This window comes from Nanorana parkeri, unplaced genomic scaffold, assembly GCF_000935625.1.
Source record: "Nanorana parkeri isolate BGI_ZX_2015 unplaced genomic scaffold, ASM93562v1 scaffold1345, whole genome shotgun sequence".
Classification (NCBI taxonomy): domain Eukaryota; kingdom Metazoa; phylum Chordata; class Amphibia; order Anura; family Dicroglossidae; genus Nanorana; species Nanorana parkeri.
In genome coordinates this window covers 126293-143221 of record NW_017307613.1, presented here as the reverse complement: position 1 = coordinate 143221, position 16929 = coordinate 126293, and the positions used below count along the sequence as shown (strand labels likewise).

Sequence of the window (16929 nt, the reverse complement as noted above, 5' to 3'; positions counted from 1 at the left end):
GAGCCTGGAAAACAAAAATAATGATACAGAAATTTAGATAAAAAGGAGTATTTTTTAACATCCAGCTTGGTTTGGCTAAAGTGTCATTGGCATGCTTTTGCTAGATGCCATAGCTGGATACATTTTAGCAAAGTAGGAATTAGAAAAAAATACATTGTGAATATAAATGTTTAAAAAAAAAAAAAAAAGAATTTCGAAATGAGCTACACAGGACCTTCCAGATGAATCTTGGGAGATTGGATCAATTTTCTCAGGAACATCTGTTCAGCCCTTCTCCTTAGTTATACGAGAAACAATCTTTCATAAAGCTTTGCAGCTCTTGCCTCCCTCCAGCCCAGTTTTAAGTAGATATTCAGAATTCAGCAGAAGGAAGTTAGAATGAATTTAGTGATTATAAATTAGGAAACAGAAAGGTATTTTTTGGAGGTTGGCTGTTATCATATAATATATAATGGTGTATCTCTGTAAAGATACCGCTGCCAACTTTTCATGGAGCATTACCGTATTTTGCGCTCCATAAGGCGCACCGAAACATAGGACGCAGCAGTTTCTGTCACAGTTTCTGTGACAGAAGCTGCAGTAAGTGACTTCTGAGACGGAGCAGACGAAGAATGGACGTTCTTCGTCTGCTCTAGGGGCTCTATGGTGAGCTCCTATCCCATGGTCACGGGTCCCCCAGAGGAGCGGGGGACCCGCAAACCACGGCGCAGGCGCTGTCGCCGCTCGGTTTTCATACAAGTGATCTGAATAGATCACTTGTATTAAACAAGCAGCGGCTTCCTCTGTACATTTAGCTCTGCTTTAGCAGGTCTAAATGTACAAAAAACTAGGGATTCGCTCCATAAAACGCACACACATTTCCCCCCGCCTTTTGGGGGGGAAAAGGTGCGTCTTATGGAGCGAAAAATATGGTAATTACATACATTCCAGGGGCACCTTCCAGCACAATGTTATTAGACAATGGACACACCCCTACCACATCCCCAGTTATGCGGACAATTAGGAATTTATATGCCAAAAATTATTGTAAAAGCCCAGATTTTTTTTCACCATTACTTTTTTTATATTGGCTTTTTGCAAAAGCAAACAAGGTAATAGAGAGATAAAGGTATTAGTGCAGAATAACACTAGGTAATCAGTACATTTTCATAGATATGCGACCAAAAAAGAGAAACAACTGAGGAGGACAGAGGGGCGGAGCTTGGTTCTAAATGAGGGACAGTTTGGAGATATATAATTATGAAAATAAAAACAACTACTGTATTTTGTGCAGCATTTAAACACAAAGAGCAGAAGGAACAAGTGCAAAGCAATGCTACATTATAATACATTCAGTACTTGATCAAATACCTTTCTGCTGACAACATTCATAAAACTAGGGAAGAAGAGTTGTATAAAATATTGTTTCCTGTGAAGTTGAGGATGGCTGACCAAAGTTGGGAGAGGAAAACAGATGACATCCATATCCAAAGATGCATCTGAAAGGCTTAGGCACCTTGGAATTAGGAAGTGCTGAGGTTCCATTTTTCATATTTTCCTTTACATTTAAAATAAAAGATTGGTTGTGCGTAGTTACCTTACATATTAGACCCCATGTAAAGCCCATCCATGGGCATCATTAATCCCCCTCCCATCTCCCTCCTATTTATTCTCTTCCTACCCCATTGCCAGTAAAAAAAAAATGTTCTAAGTTAGTTCTAATTAGATCCAGCGGTGGATTCCTGCAGCAAGGGTCTGCAGGAATCCTGTAGCATGTCCTCCTTGCAATTGTTATTTTGCAAATAAATAAGTATTTCTCATTGGAAGTTATGCTTTCCTGTTGTTTACCTGAACGGCAATGGGAGCACATGCACCCTGGCTCCAAAGGTCTGCTGCTCTGGGGATTGGACTGGCTGGTTCCAGATTTATATATCAAGTTGTCCACATCGAATGATTAATGCAGATATTCTCTGATTGAAAATGATTGCAATCATGCCATCCAGGGGTTTGCTTATATACATTTTAAGCTGGCAAGCTGTACACAAAAACCACTGCTGTGACTAACTCTTGTGGAGCACAGGGGAGCTATGTATAGCCAGTAACGTGGTGCAGGCACTAGCCATTATTATAGGTTGCCAGGCAACAGTGTCACAAAGATGAGCAAATGAAATGTTTGGAGAGAAAGATATATTTATTTCCATGTGCAGAAAGGAAAAAAAAAAAAAGAAAAGTGTAAGATTTAGTAAGACACGTGGCCTCAGGACTGCTATATATCAAATGAGTATATTTGTTAAAGAGCAACCCCTCCCAAGACAAATTCTCTATTCATAGTGAAGTGTGACGTGCTTCAAACCTCTGCCGAGTTTATCATTTATTCTTGTCTATTTGAATCTTTTATCCTGCCCCTAACCTGAAAACCATTGTGACAGGACATGGCAATCGTGGCAAAGGTCTGGATTTAGCTATAATTTTCACAGGTTAGAAAATGAAACACTTGAGTAGCTAATAGATAGGAGAGCACCATTCATTTTCCTGTGCTTGAGTTGTTCAATTTTGTAAAAGTATTTGCTAGCTATTTAAATTAGAATTTTTAACTATGGTTCTGGTACAAAAGAAAATGAGGCAGAAATCAGTTTGCATTACAGTAGTCCTTGTAACTGAGTCCCTGTGGCTTGTTAATGATATAGTATGTGCAACAAGTAAATATTCTGGTGTTTTCCCATAGCTTCTTCCTGCTGTAAGGAAATAGAAAACTTTATAATCATCAAAACTAAAACTATATATATATTTATATATGTAAAATGTTGAATGAGGTGTGAGAAGGTGCAAGGAGCGGAGTAACCTGACAGCCAGCCAACCCCTGTCACTGTGCTATGGGCGGGTCCAGGACGGATAATTTCCGTAATTGCTGTGTCAAGGCTCCGCCTTTAATGTCGTCATTTCTAGCCTGGACGCATACAGGACAGCATCGGCAAAGCTGACATGGCGGCGGATCCATAAGTTGCGCATTACTTAGTTTGATACGTGGTAAGAAATCAGCTTACTATCTCTATTGGGGCAGTGTTTTTCTTACATAGGGCAGTCAGTATTTTCATTGGTGCAGTACAGAGTAGGTAATTGGTGAATATTTGATTGCTGCTGATTGGCTCTGGCCTGTTGCCACTTGAACTGCATCTAGTGTATATTTCTGTGCGAGTCTATAACATACTCTGAGGAAGGAGGAAGCTCCTCCAAAATGCGTTGGCTAGTCTGTCTTCTCTGGGTCTGCTCTGGGACCTGCTCTGTATCCTATTGCTCACTTTGTTATACCCCTTGCCACTTTTTAATTACTCTATTTAATAAATGTTATTACACTTGGGGATTTTGGAAAAAGTTTAAAGCTGGCCATACACTAGTACCTTGATTCTCAATTGGTAGGTCGTGACCCAAAAGTGGGTCACGACCCTGTGTTCAGTGGGTGGTCGCATGCCTGCCATTTTCTAAGTTCGAGGCTCCTCAGCCTCCCCCAAGCGCAGCACTGTCAGTTCTCACATCAAGCAGCCATTAAAAATATGCTGCCCAGCGCCGAGTGTCAGCTTGAGGTGGGGTGGGCTGGGGCTATGACCGCGAGGGAGCTCCATGCATACGTGCATTGCTTGCAGCTCACGTATCCTGTAGAGCTGCCTGGACCGGAGTGATTTCCGAACAAAAGATATTTTTTTTACAACCTGAAAATGCCATCAGAGACTTGGCGAATGTCGAACAAACTTGTTTTATTTTAACATTCCATTTTGGAATAAATGGAGTTTTCCGAACAAAAACCACATTCACTGTCAGAATTTTGTTAGTTGGAGAAACATTTCTCATCCTGCTCCTTTGACTTTCTCCGTCACTATGGTTGAAATTGATGATTGATTTGACCCCATCAAGTAATAGAAAGTCGAACGAAAAATATTTCGTATGAGAGTTCTTTTGAAAATCTACTGGTGTATGGCCACCTTTAGTCTGTCATAATCATGTAAAAAATTGTATAATTGGTTCAACCACTTGAGGGAACTAGGAAGTAGTGCCTGTTGACTGAAGGGTTAAACTGGAGTAACTGAATTAGGAATTGTTGCGCTCTTATTGGTCTAGTTACTTGGTTCCCATAGCACTGTTTATGTAATCACGCTGACAAGCCATGAAATCTCTCCCTCTCTCTTCCTACTTTTCCATCCTTCTATATAGGCTAAAAAAATAATTGTGTTGAATGTTGCTGATATGTTACAGTATGGGCCATGACCCGTTAGCCATCTAATACCCCCTTTGGTAACTGGGGCAAATAATGTTAATTCCTCACAGTGCTTAGTTCTCATTTTAACTCTCTCTCTATATATTTTTAATTTTTTTTCATATGCTCAAAAAAATGTAATAAAAACTTATTCCAAAAAATGACATTTTGTATTCTGTTTCGTACACTTATCTGTGAAAAGTTAGTGAAATTTGTAAATGCATGACCTGTCTTAGGTTTCTGGTGGGACCAATCCCGCACGTTGCATGCAGTGATTTATCTCAGCATTGTATAAAAACATAAACTTTTAAGCTCCCCGGTATGCTGGATTGATCTGTGTGTCTGAAGTCAAGAGGATATCCGCACTGTCTCCGTACAGTTATCCTTTAAATATGTTATTGATGCTGTTTAATCCAATCTGTAGCATGCAGCTGTTTTATGACAGTAGAGAAAATGTGAAAGGATGGAAACATAATGCTAATGTTTGTCTTTACACAAAGCAAATAGAAGAAAACCTGTAGTGTGCTGTTTTTATGTTTAAAATATTGAAAATAGGGATGCACCAATATTAGTATCGGTATCGGTGCCAATATCGAGTATTTGGGCGAGTACTCGTACTAGCCCAAATGCTCCGATACCGGAAATTTCAATCAGAGGGAGTTCACCCTCTGACCGGCAGTGCCGCGAGGGAGTATGGAGCCGGTTTCCCAGTCAATCAGGAAGCCAGGTGGCGAGTTATGACCCACCTGCCGGCTTCACTTGTTACTAGGCAGCCTGCCTTCCTGACCAATTAGGAAGCCGAGTGGTATGTCGTGACTTACTGCTCGGCTTACTAATTGGTCAGGAAGCCAGGCTGCCTCACATCGTTGCGAGGGGAGTTCGATGGCGGTTTTCTTTTGATAGAACACTGGCTTCCCTGGCAATCAGGAAGCCGGGCGGCGGGTCATGGCCCACTGCCCGGGTTCCTGATAATCCAGGACCATAGATGCTGGTATCGGTATCAGCGAGTACTGAAAAATAAATATATTGGTACTCGTACTCGATTGAGAAAAACAGGTATTGGTGCATCACTAATTGAAAACATAAGTAAAGACACCTATGTGCCTAGAGCTTTAGCCTTATGATCCTCTGTATTGGGATGATATCATTAAATGCTGTACGTGCTTTCCTTCTAGGTATGAGTCTCCTCAAGTGGCATTGCATTGTGGGATAATGCTGCGAGAATGCGTCCGTCATGAGCCGCTTGCCAAAACTGTCCTTTACTCTGAGCAGTTTGAGGACTTCTTTAAATATGTGGAAATGTCAACATTCGACATAGCTTCCGATGCCTTTGCTACATTTAAGGTAAATTATTTAAAGCTCTGTTCTGTGTTTATGTAGTTTAAAATAGAACTCCTGGCAAGTTTATTTTTCTTCAATCTGTGTCATCACAAGGCGTGATTTCTCAAGACTTACTCTGACAGACAACCAGGAGAAGGCAGATTATTAACACATTGGTGTGCGTCCCAGAAATGTGGCCTGCAAGTTGTATGAAATGAGCTTAACCTTCCAAATATTTAATAACAGAATACATTTTATTCAGCTTTTATTATTTAGAGAGGGTTTGGAAAATGTCTGCTTTGTATGGTGTGGTCAGCAACGTCACTACGTTTGTTTGCTGTAGCATAAGGTGGACAGATTTCTAATCACCAGTGTGACATAGAAGACTTTATACACCTTTTTTTATTCTGGCACAGATAACAAAGGCACAAGGACAGAAGAAAAGGAAACCTTCAGTTATGGTTGCATACACCTGAGGGTCTCTGTACAAGTAATTTGGTTTGATTCCCTTCAGAATTGGTCAATGTATGCACAAAAACCCTCTTGCCATGGTGCCACCTTAACGGTCTCCAACAGAAATTCTAACTCATGCATGTTTTATGCCACATTGCTTTTCACTCCCCCATTCCCTCACACTGGCAACACCATAGTCAACTTCCTGCCATATTACCAGCATCAGTGGAGTTGGTCCCATGCAAACATCCAATGTCTTGGCTCTCAATGGTTAGTTACAAATAGAATTAAAAAGGAGTTTTTTTCCTGTATCCTGACAACTTTATCACCACTTTTGAAACGGGGGCCTAGTAGTTTTAGTGCTGCCCCTAGCACATGCCTGATATTTTCTGCAGGGCGAGTTAAAGGATTAAGTGTTAGGTTAACGTGTATCTAAAGCCAAGAAGAAAAATATCATATATTGTAGCTTACCTTGTCCGTAGATGTGGTAGTTGCATTAGTTTTCTTTTTTTCATGTTTTTTTCCCTTTTACTTTCACACGGTGATCCTGCCAATAACACACTTTCTGAACTAGGCTGATGACACTCGTAGTATTGTATCTATGGGGAGCAGTGTTCTCATCCTAGGACCTCCCATAGGGGGAGGTGTTCTTTAGTTCACAGAGAACTGGTTAGGGCTGATTAACATCGCTTGAAATGTCATTGCAGCAGAGGTTGATCAACAGGAAATTAGGAACTCATTAGATTTCTTGCAGGATTAACCGGTTGGTTGTTTGTTTGTTTTTGCACTTTTTGAACAGATATATCCATAGGGTTTCAATGATATGTATAACAGACCAAAGAGGAGAAAGTAAGAGCAGTTCATAGTTGGGTTTATAAAACACTGTAAATCCTCGTTTTGCTTTGCTGAAGGCTTGCTGTCTGCATCTGCCCTTTGATTTACATGGATTTCACTTAGGACTAATAAGGAGAAATACAAGTATTTATTTTGTATGGTAAATATTTTATTGATAAGATAAAACTGCAATAGCCAGGAAATGATTTTGATTCTGCATATCTGAAGGCTGGCATTGATTTGTGGAACTTCACGCTACAGCACAGATTCCATGCATTGAGTGCACGCTATTGCATAGCGCACTGTGGTTTTGTTGTGTTGCTATTGATTCTCTATGCCAACCCATCTCCTGGGGGGGGTGGGAGGGGTGCATTGTAGTGCTGTGCAACAACAAGCAATGCTTTGCCGTGTTGTAAAAAAAAAGCAGTGCAAGCACTAATTTCTTAACTGCACGGCAACGCACATCATCGTGGTACTGTGCTCTATCGTGCAACGCCCGCCAGCTAGCAGACATGCTGGATTGCTATAGTGTAAATAGATTCTTATTGTTATTCCTACTTCCCAAAGTAACATAGACCTTCGAAGATTTTTTTCTTTAACGTGTTACTGGACAGATTTTACAGATGGTAGTAATGTGGTTTCTGTTGTGGAACAAGCTGTTATTACCTCCCCTTGTGGTATTGTTATTGTACTGTTGAACAGTGTGTGGCCTTCGTTATTAAAACATTCACTCATAAGGTATTGGTGGAAACAGTCTTTGATTTTCTTTTTTTCATCTGATAAAAGACCAAAGATTTTGCTGACCAGCAGAGTGCAGATTTTTATCTATGTAGTTCAACTGCTTACAATGCGAAGAATTTTGTACGTAGTGCATCCATCTCTTCCTTACTTTCAGCCAGCTACGTTTGTCACTTGATTGCGGCAACTATCCTAGAAAGGAACAAATAAATGTAGTTTCTCTTTCGTTCATTGAAGGGTTGGGTTATACCACCACTTGCTGGAGTTAGACGCTAAAAAGAAACTTTGCGTTGGGGGCGGCTCCTGCTTGTGGCCACACCCCCATCCAAGGCAGCTCAATTTTTTCCCTAGCGTCAAGGAGTAAGGACCTATCTCCCTGCTGGGGATCTTTTGTTCCTATTTTTTGTCTTTTAGTAGGGTATTTTTTTTTTCATTGTTCAGTTTTTTTTATTGTTCTCACCCCTCAGTGGACACTGCTTTTGAGATGTCCTATAGGTACAGAGATCAAGATCTCAGCTGTGTCCTTCAATGAATGAAAGAGAAAATAGGATTTTTTTAGGGCTGCAATTAATTATTATTTTCTTAATCGATTGGTTGACCGATTATTTTTTCACATTAATCAGATAACAAAAATTAATAAATACCATCCTTAATTTAAAATAAAATACACAAATGCAGTGTTACAAACATAAAGTTTACTTGAGAATAAAACTGCATGCACAATTTTTTGCAATTGCACTTTACTGGCATTGCGGTAGCGTGCGTTCCAGTGTGGGCAATTACACTGTGGGTGGGAGGCACGTTTGAGGTGCCATTGAAATGAAACGTCCTACTCCTGCAGGTGACGGTACAACCCATCAGTACAGGTATCAAGATCTCTGCTGTGTCCTTCAATGAACACAGAGAAAAGGATTTTATGGCGAGTATATAAAAACAATGCTATTTTTAGAGGCCAGTGACTCTGGTCTAAAATCCAGCAAGCTTGTTCATGAAGCCAATAGACATGCTTTGCTGATGGTGATAGGAAAATGAAAATTAGACGCTAAGGGGTTCAGTTATAAAAGTTCCGGCCAGCATATAGACAGGCGGATGCAGTTCGCACTACTAGCACCTCTAGATGGCGTTGATGAGTTAGGAAATACTCCTCATTACCATTTAAGGAGTGCCAGTGCCGTGTGAACGGCATTCTTCCAGCTACATGCTAGGCTGAACTTCAATTTAAGCAGACCTTCAAGCAAAAATCAAAATACAGTAATTGACGAGCCAGAAGAATATCTACTTACCTGTATTTTATATTTAAATATGCTATTTGGCAAAGCAGTTACACAATCAACATCAGATACTGGACTGCTATAATCCAAAGGCCTGCTATGCAACATGAGCACGTTCAGGAACACACTGGTCTGCTGCTGGTGTTTATACACCATTACCCTTCACTGTGAGATCCGAAGCAAAGCAGACACAACATATTCAAAGATGCTATTCACAATAGCAGCAGGGAAATGTAGGGGCTCAAGTTTCTTAACTACAGTAAAGTGAAAGAAGTTGTAAAGTCCCAGCATATTCCCTCCTATTATAACATCAGCAGTGTAATAGGAATACATATTAGAGTGGTTTCTGCCGATACAGGTGAGGGAGTGCAGCGAGGATTGGAGGGGACACAGACTGCAGCATGCAGCGGGCTGGCTCCTAGCAGGGAGGAGAGATGTAGAATAAACTAATAGATAATGAAAATCGTTGACAAATATTCTCATTATCGATTTATCTTCAATACAAAATATACACATATAAATGTGGAATATAACAATGGTACAAAAAAATGAAAAAAAGGCCTCAGTCATGAAGGGGTTAAAACACACACAGTGATAAGAATATTTTTATGTAGCCTGTCTAAATCTAAAGAAGTCATTGAAATTATTATTAATTTAAATGACTAGAAGTTTCCTTTTAAGCTGCTTTTTATGCAGTTGTAAATACAGACAGATAAGATCACAAGGCAGACAGAAAGTGCTCTACCTTCTGCCTCCTTCCTGCAGTGCAGTCCCATGCACAACCAAGGCTTCCACTAGCCATCATAAACAGAAAAGAGTGTTTGCACACGGTTCTGGATCCAGTTAAACTTTTCCTTATTTATTCAAGGCAAATAACCAGACAAAGCAGTCCCGCTAATGCGTTTCAGCCAAAAGAGGCCTTAATCATAGTTCATGATTAATAATGGCTATGATTAAGGCCTCTTCTGACTGAAACGCAGTAGCGGGCCTGCTTGGTCTGGTTTATGCCTTAAATAAATAAAGAAGATTTGTATTGGATCCAGAACATGTGCAAACAGTTTTTTCTATTATAAATATAGACAGGTTGTACTCCGTGGCTTAGATTTAAATCAAACTCAAGAACAAACATTTAGGGAGGTGTTCTATAGTACCCCGAGATAGCTGGTAACAGTAGTAAAAGTTAAGGCAGGCAGAGAGCACATCAGATGAAAAGGGATTTCTGGCAGGATCAAGAGGTATTTTTTGCACTTATCAAACAGATATATCAACATTCTTTTAAAGGTATTTACCAGACCAAAATGGAGCAATAGGAGACTTTGTGTGTACATGAGGATTGTTATATTAAATTGATGTGTAGCCATCCCAAAACAGTTACATTTTTATTCTATGTGCCCAGTTCTACTGTGAAATATATTTATTAGGATTTGTATTTGATACCCGTTTTTTCGGTATCGAGTGCGAGTACCGTTTATTTTTTTTTCCGGGACTCACCGATACCAAATACCGATAACGGAAGTCCCTTTTAAGGAAGCCGGGCGGCATGTAATGACTCAGGCTTCCTGATTAGCCGGGCGGCATGTAATGACTTGCTGTCCAGCTTCCCAATTAACCGGGAAGCCATCTCCATACTTGTCACCAACTGACAAGGAAGCAAGGAGCCAGCTTTCTGGCCAATCAGGAAGCTGGGTGGCAGTTAATGACTCGCCACCTGGCTTCCTGATTGGCCAGCTTCCCAACCAATCTGGAAGCCGAGCGGCAAATCATTACATGCCGCCTGGCTTCCTGATTGGGCGGGAGCTGGCACCATGCTCTGTCATTAAGTGATGAGAGAGCATGGAGGCGGCTTCCCGCCCAATCAAGAAGCTGTGCAGCATCCAATGATTCGCCGCTTGGCTTCCTGATTCCCCGAAGTTCTGTTATCGGGAGCATTTGGGCGAGTACAAGCCCAAATACTTGGTATCTGGTTCATCCCTAGTATTTGAAATGATTTCTGGTGACAGCCCATGCACACTATAGCTTCTTTTATACTGTCCCTGTAAAACAGGAGGTCTTTGAGATAGTTGGGGTGCCATCGAAGAGGCAGTAATATGTCCTTGTGCTGACTTCAGGAAACCGAAGTTCATTTCATCATGACATACTATAGTTGTGCTGATGAATCATCGTTTGTGTGTACAATATTTGTGTAACATTGACTCTTGGTTTTACAGCCTTGTTATCTGATTGTACATTGAGCTCTGTATGTTGATTCGCTCACATATTTAATGCAATGAAAGGTTGCCATTCTTCCACAAGTCATTAAAATTGCATTAATGTATTAACTTAATGACTCCATGGAATGTGTAGAACCATGCTCGGTGCTCTGCCCGAAGTGCTGACAGCCATGTTCCTAAGCTTTGATGCGTTCCATGTATGTTTCCTAATAGCTGTACATTTAGTTCAACTGCATCCACACACACAAGCGATGCTATACGATTACAACCTGACCCAGCACACACAGAATGATGGAAAGAGCAGCCAGCACGAGATGAGGATGGGGCTGCTCTCACTTTCGTGTTTCCTTCATTTAGCTGTTAAAGAAATACTGACTTGAACAAAAGTTTAATCAAATATAGCTTTGTGCAATACATGTATTCTTACAGTTAGTGCCTCCATTGATTTTTACTTGTTTGCAGATCACAGCTAAGCTTTTCACCATCTGCCACTTCTGGGTGTGTTGGATTCCTATGTCTCCCTACTGCTCTCTGTGTGTGTTCCCCTTTCTGGCAGCTCCCGATCCTCAGGCTGGACTTTAAACATGTCTGCCTGTGTTCATCTCCGTTACATGGGGAGATTAGAAGTTTACCAGTTAAAGATAACATTGCCTTATGCTTCCAGGTCAGATGGGGAAGTGACAAGGACGCTGCATTTCTGGCAATGTATATATTCTGTGTACTTGCTGAAAATGTTCTTAGATGTGGTGTCTGCATTCTTTTTTTTATTTTTGTGTGGTCACTGAGGGGCGCTGTAAAGCTTTCTTGCACAGGGCGCCTAAAGACCTAAGGGCGGCCCTGTCTGTGGGTATCAGGAAACCAGTGAATGCCCATTTGCTGATCTTCTCCCCACTGAATGAAACCAGAAGCGACGCTAATTGCATCACTTCCAGTTTCTCAGCTGTCATTCCATGGCTAGAGAAGCTGGAGAAGAAGCTGATCAAGCACAATCTGCGCTTGATAAGCTTCTGTGCTCTGCAAAGATGACATAATATGGTATAATAGACCACTGCTCGCTGCAGGGATTCCCCCTCTCTCTATTCCTCCAGCGCTAGATGGAAGAACAGACAGGGGAGGGGGTGGGCACAGCTGGCTGTATCAGGCAGCTGAGTGAATCCCAACAATATTGTCCGGATCTTTCCCGGCTGCAGTGTGGCTCTGCACTGTTAGCATAAAGCAGGCAGTAGCCCGCTATATGCTGAACTTTGGGTCACAGGAGGACATTAGTATATGTGACCCTAAAGAGAACTAAGACCAAAAAAGGTGTGGCCATAGTTCTCTTTTAAGTAAAAAAAAGTTTACAATGTTAAATGTAAAACATTCCAGAAAAAGCGTAGGTGGTGGGCGTGCCTATGTGCAAAAACAATGATTATGCCACATATGTTGGGTATCGCCGCATGTGCCATGGTGTGAGAAATAATTCTAGGCCAATATTCATGGTTACCCCAAATTGATGACTTGTACCGCCTTTTAAAGTGTCACCTAAAGATAATTTGGGGTACCGTATTCTTTTCACCATTTCAAAGGTGCACGCAATTTTTAAGCTTGGTATGTTGGATATCTATGTACTCGAAACAACCTCATCTTTTATAGATAACAACAAAATTGGGTCTTTGCTTTCAGGAGATATATAAGGTTTGGGGGGTTTTAAGTAATTTTTAGGTCTAAAATGTGGATTATAACGTGTTCAAAAAGCGCAAAAACAGCTTTGGCAGCAATGGTTTACATCAGATGAAAAGAGATACTCAATTCTATGCAAGTTAAGGCCTCATTCACACAGGCATAAAAAAACGCTGCGTACAGATGTGTGCAAAGGTTATTTCTGTGCATATCTGTACATAACACATGCCCCATACACACAGCTGCCGATGGTGTCATGGTTTTGTGTTGCGTACAGACGCTTACAGAAAAATAGAACACAAATAGTGTGTATTTTACGCATGTAAACATATGTGTACAGTATATACGTGAACAATGTAATGTTTCTGGCGAGGAAAAAAAAATTGTGCGCATTGAGAAATTGCGTACATGCCAAATGCGCTTATACGAGTGTCATATACGTGCATATATATTCGCCAATACACAACTACAAACTTGCGCATTTTATGCATGATTCTGCACTTGCGTTCCTTCTATACTGTTTTGTTTTCAAACTGTTTTTCTTTTTTTATCTCCACTTCACACTTTCTATTCTACACTTCTGTAGTTCATTAGAAATGGGTTTGTACAACAGATCATTGTTGTGTGAATGGGGAAAATATATTTTTTTTACCAAAAACTAACGCAAATTGTCTTTGCTTATTGTGTACTCAAATGTTCATGTTTGTGTTGCTTTGCCCTTTTTCAGGATTTGCTTACAAGACACAAGTTGATGGTGGCTGAATTCCTAGAACAGAATTATGACAGGGTACGTAGCAACATGGAAATACTTCTGGCATATTGTTGTAGTGACTTAGGAGATGATGTACAAACTGCTCTGCCAACCAGATTCTCAGCACAATATGGCCATGAAATGGCGCCGAAGTGCAGAAGAATTGCTTGTGCTCTTTTGCTCCATCTAGTGGCCATATTGCGATGCAAATCTCGTTGGCAGAGCTGTTCACTGTGCGAACAGTGTATAAACCAAGCACACGCTGTTGGGTGTATTGATTTTTACCTGAATTGGCTTCTTCAATTCTTCTGAAGAATGAGGTGAATGATGGCATCTACATTGTTTTGTATTAAATTGGCAAGGTAATCATCTTCCCCAGAATGCTAAAGCTGAGCAGGCGTACATTTAAAAATCAAAATAAAGTTCCCATCACGCAACTGTAGCTTTTCCGTCCGACATTTCTTAAGATGTCTTCTGCTGACCTGCATGTGAAATGTCTTGTAAGTAAAGGAGGTTAAATGTCAAATGTTACATTGCTGCAACAATGGCGCAACTGTGCGTGACTCTGCCCACACAGCCGTATCATGGGATCAAGTCTCAAGTACCATTAGCCACCGCAGCAGAGGGACTAGTAGTTCTTAATTGAATGAATATGAATGGACTACAGGTGTGGTGACATCAGTTCATACTCCCTTCTGTCCCTCTTACTGAAAGTCCATACCTTGGTACAGACAGGGATGGGAGGGAGAATCTGCAGGAGCCACAGCATTGCACCGGTGATCCCCTGATTGTAGTTGCAATGCTTTACTGGATCTTATGCAAAAAAAAATGCTAATTTTTCCTTTATTATTATGTGTGCAATTTTATATATATTTTTTCAAAAGGTGAAATTTACCTTTTTAAAGCTGAAGTTTTTTCCAACCAAACTTTTGAAGAAAACATCTAGAGCAGAATTGGCCGTCATTACTGACTGTACAGGAGGCATTTAGCTGTATTTCATTCTACATATTCAGTCGCTGTGGAAAATCATTCTTTATTAGCCTTCTGCACTGGTACTTCATAGAAAGACCACTGACTTTGATCAAGCTTTGTCTCCAGCCAGTCAAATGTGAGCCACATATTGTTCTCACCTCCGTAGGGAACACATCTTAGCAGGTTGTAACTTTTTAAATGCATATGAACATGTGTTGCCTTATAGGACTCGGATACATGTGACCCCCATCAAATATTATGTGATATAATGACATTAGGCAATCTGATTTTATTACAGTAGAAGGAAAACTCTAGTCTTTTATTATGCTCTTTAGATTCACATGTGAAAATGATCTTTGTAATGTAAAAAGTCTTATTGAAGGATAAAAAAATCCAGCAAATATTGTCTGAATACAAAAGCCATGTGTATTCCTACTTGAATCTTGGTGTATTTCTGCCAGATTTGGCCAATAATCCGGCATTAAACAACTCCTGCACTTTGTCTCTGTACAGAAGTTTCCAGTAATAAAGACCAGTCTTTGCTGAACTCTCTCCTTTTGCACGCTGACTGGTCTTGTCTGCACCCCCTCCTCTTTTCTGCAGGCAGTCTGTAGTGGGTGGGGCCTGCTGGGTCAGCAATAGATCCAGTGCTGTCAATCCAAAAATCAGTGGACAGGAATGGGTGTGGCCAGGTGTTGATTGACAAGCTACAGGTCAATGCTGATGGCCACACCCACTGCAACATTTCATTGCAATGGAAACAGGTACAATCTACACCAGAGTGGCAACTTGACTCTCAATTCAGGAGCAGTGCAGCATCGTTGCCATGCCATCACAGGAAGCTGCATTAGGTGGACTTCACTGGCACGCTCAACATGTATTTTTGGGACTTGGCAAGGGGGTTAAGAGAAGACTGTGAGTGCAGATGTACTTATAATTTAAGTGACACTAAACTCAGGAGTTAAATCTTAGAAACACATTCAAGTACCCTAACTATTAACATAAATGTATCTTATTTGTATATCACTCGGCTGTAGATCCGCAAATCATCTCTGAATTGGTGCTGACACTGTCCTTCCTTCTGGAGGGGGGCTACTTTTGTTCTCCATGGTCCCTGTGTGTGTTGTAAAGTAGTCACCGCTCCAAGGTCGCTCCTATGATGGACTACAATCTCATCTTTAGTTTACTAATCTGCATTGAGATTGCAGTCCTTCACAGGAGTGATCTTGGAGCGGTGACTACCGTACAACAGTCAGGATCGAGAGGTGAGGGAACCCGGTATGTGTTCCCTCACCTTCCGATCTACTGAGCCGACCTGTGACAGTCTCATTGTCACAGGTCGGCTTAGAACTATGAGGTGAGTGAAAAGCACTCACCTCATAGTTCTCCTTTAACTCCGAGTTTAATGTCACATTAAGTGCACATATATTAATGGGAGGCCAAAGGTCTACTTTAAGTTGTGAGTATAGTTCTTCTATGGCCAGAAATACAGTAAAGATATTCATTCCATGTGGTCACCAATGACAGGTCATTATTCCCATGTTGACTGTGTCTTTTTCTGCTGCGGTGTCATTCAAGTGATTTCAATAAAGCCATAGACTAAATAGAGGCCCGGCTCTGTCCCTGAATATAGCAGAGTACATGCTGCGGGTTCACTCTTAGTAAAAGCTATTAAAAAGTAAGCTGCTTCTGTCACATGTAAGACAACATTATTTTAGAACCCACCAAGGAACTGCACAAATCACTTTTACTTGTTAAGTCTGCCCTGCCATTTCCAAGCAGTCCTCAGTAAAAAAAAGTCCTTGTGACCCCTTTGATTTAAACCCTTCATTCTTTGCAGAGATTAGCCTAAGAGCTGCATAAAAGCTGCTGGCTTGTAGATGCTGGTTTGTTCCTGGAGGCTGCAGAGAACTGATCACTATGAGGGGTTTACAGGAACAGGCTGTTGTTTTAGCAAAGCAAATAATAAAGTCAAACTGTCCCAAGAAAAAGAACATAGCATCACCTTATTCACTGACGTTTGTCTTTGCTAGCTGTACTGTCTCTATTTTTATAGTCAATCTGCCCCATTCTCTTCAACATGGATCAGATTTATTACATTGTAAGATTCATTCATAAAAGGGTTAGGCTACCGCAGGGATGCGCAACTCCAGCCCTCCAGCTGTTGTGGAACTACAAGTCCCATGACTGACAGTTACAGGCATGACTTCCAGAGCCAGAGGCATGTTCGGATTTAGAGTTAAAGCATAGCTGGGGGGAGGGGGGCAGAGTTGCTCACCCGTGGTCTTGACAAGTATGTATTACTTAAATCGCTTTACATAATCTTTTGTAGTTGGCTGAACCTTTAATTCACATTCAGTTTGGAATGTTGCATGCCCCGCAATAACAGAAAAAGAGCATTGTAACCTTCACTTTTACACCTTCGCACCCTCAAAACGTACATTATTGTCACATCATTTTTTTAAATGATTTTAAACTGAAGATAACTAATAT

At 40.9% G+C, this 16929-nt stretch overlaps 1 protein-coding gene across 1 annotated transcript in view; it reads left to right on the top strand.

Moving 5' to 3' along the window:
- The window catches only part of CAB39L (calcium binding protein 39 like), a 53832-nt gene that overhangs the window by 29551 nt on the left and 7352 nt on the right, over positions 1–16929 (top strand). The window contains exons 5-6 of the mRNA XM_018569506.1: positions 5404–5572; positions 13441–13500. Of these exons, the coding sequence (XP_018425008.1) occupies positions 5404–5572; positions 13441–13500 (229 nt within the window). The remainder of the gene's footprint in view (positions 1–5403; positions 5573–13440; positions 13501–16929) is intronic.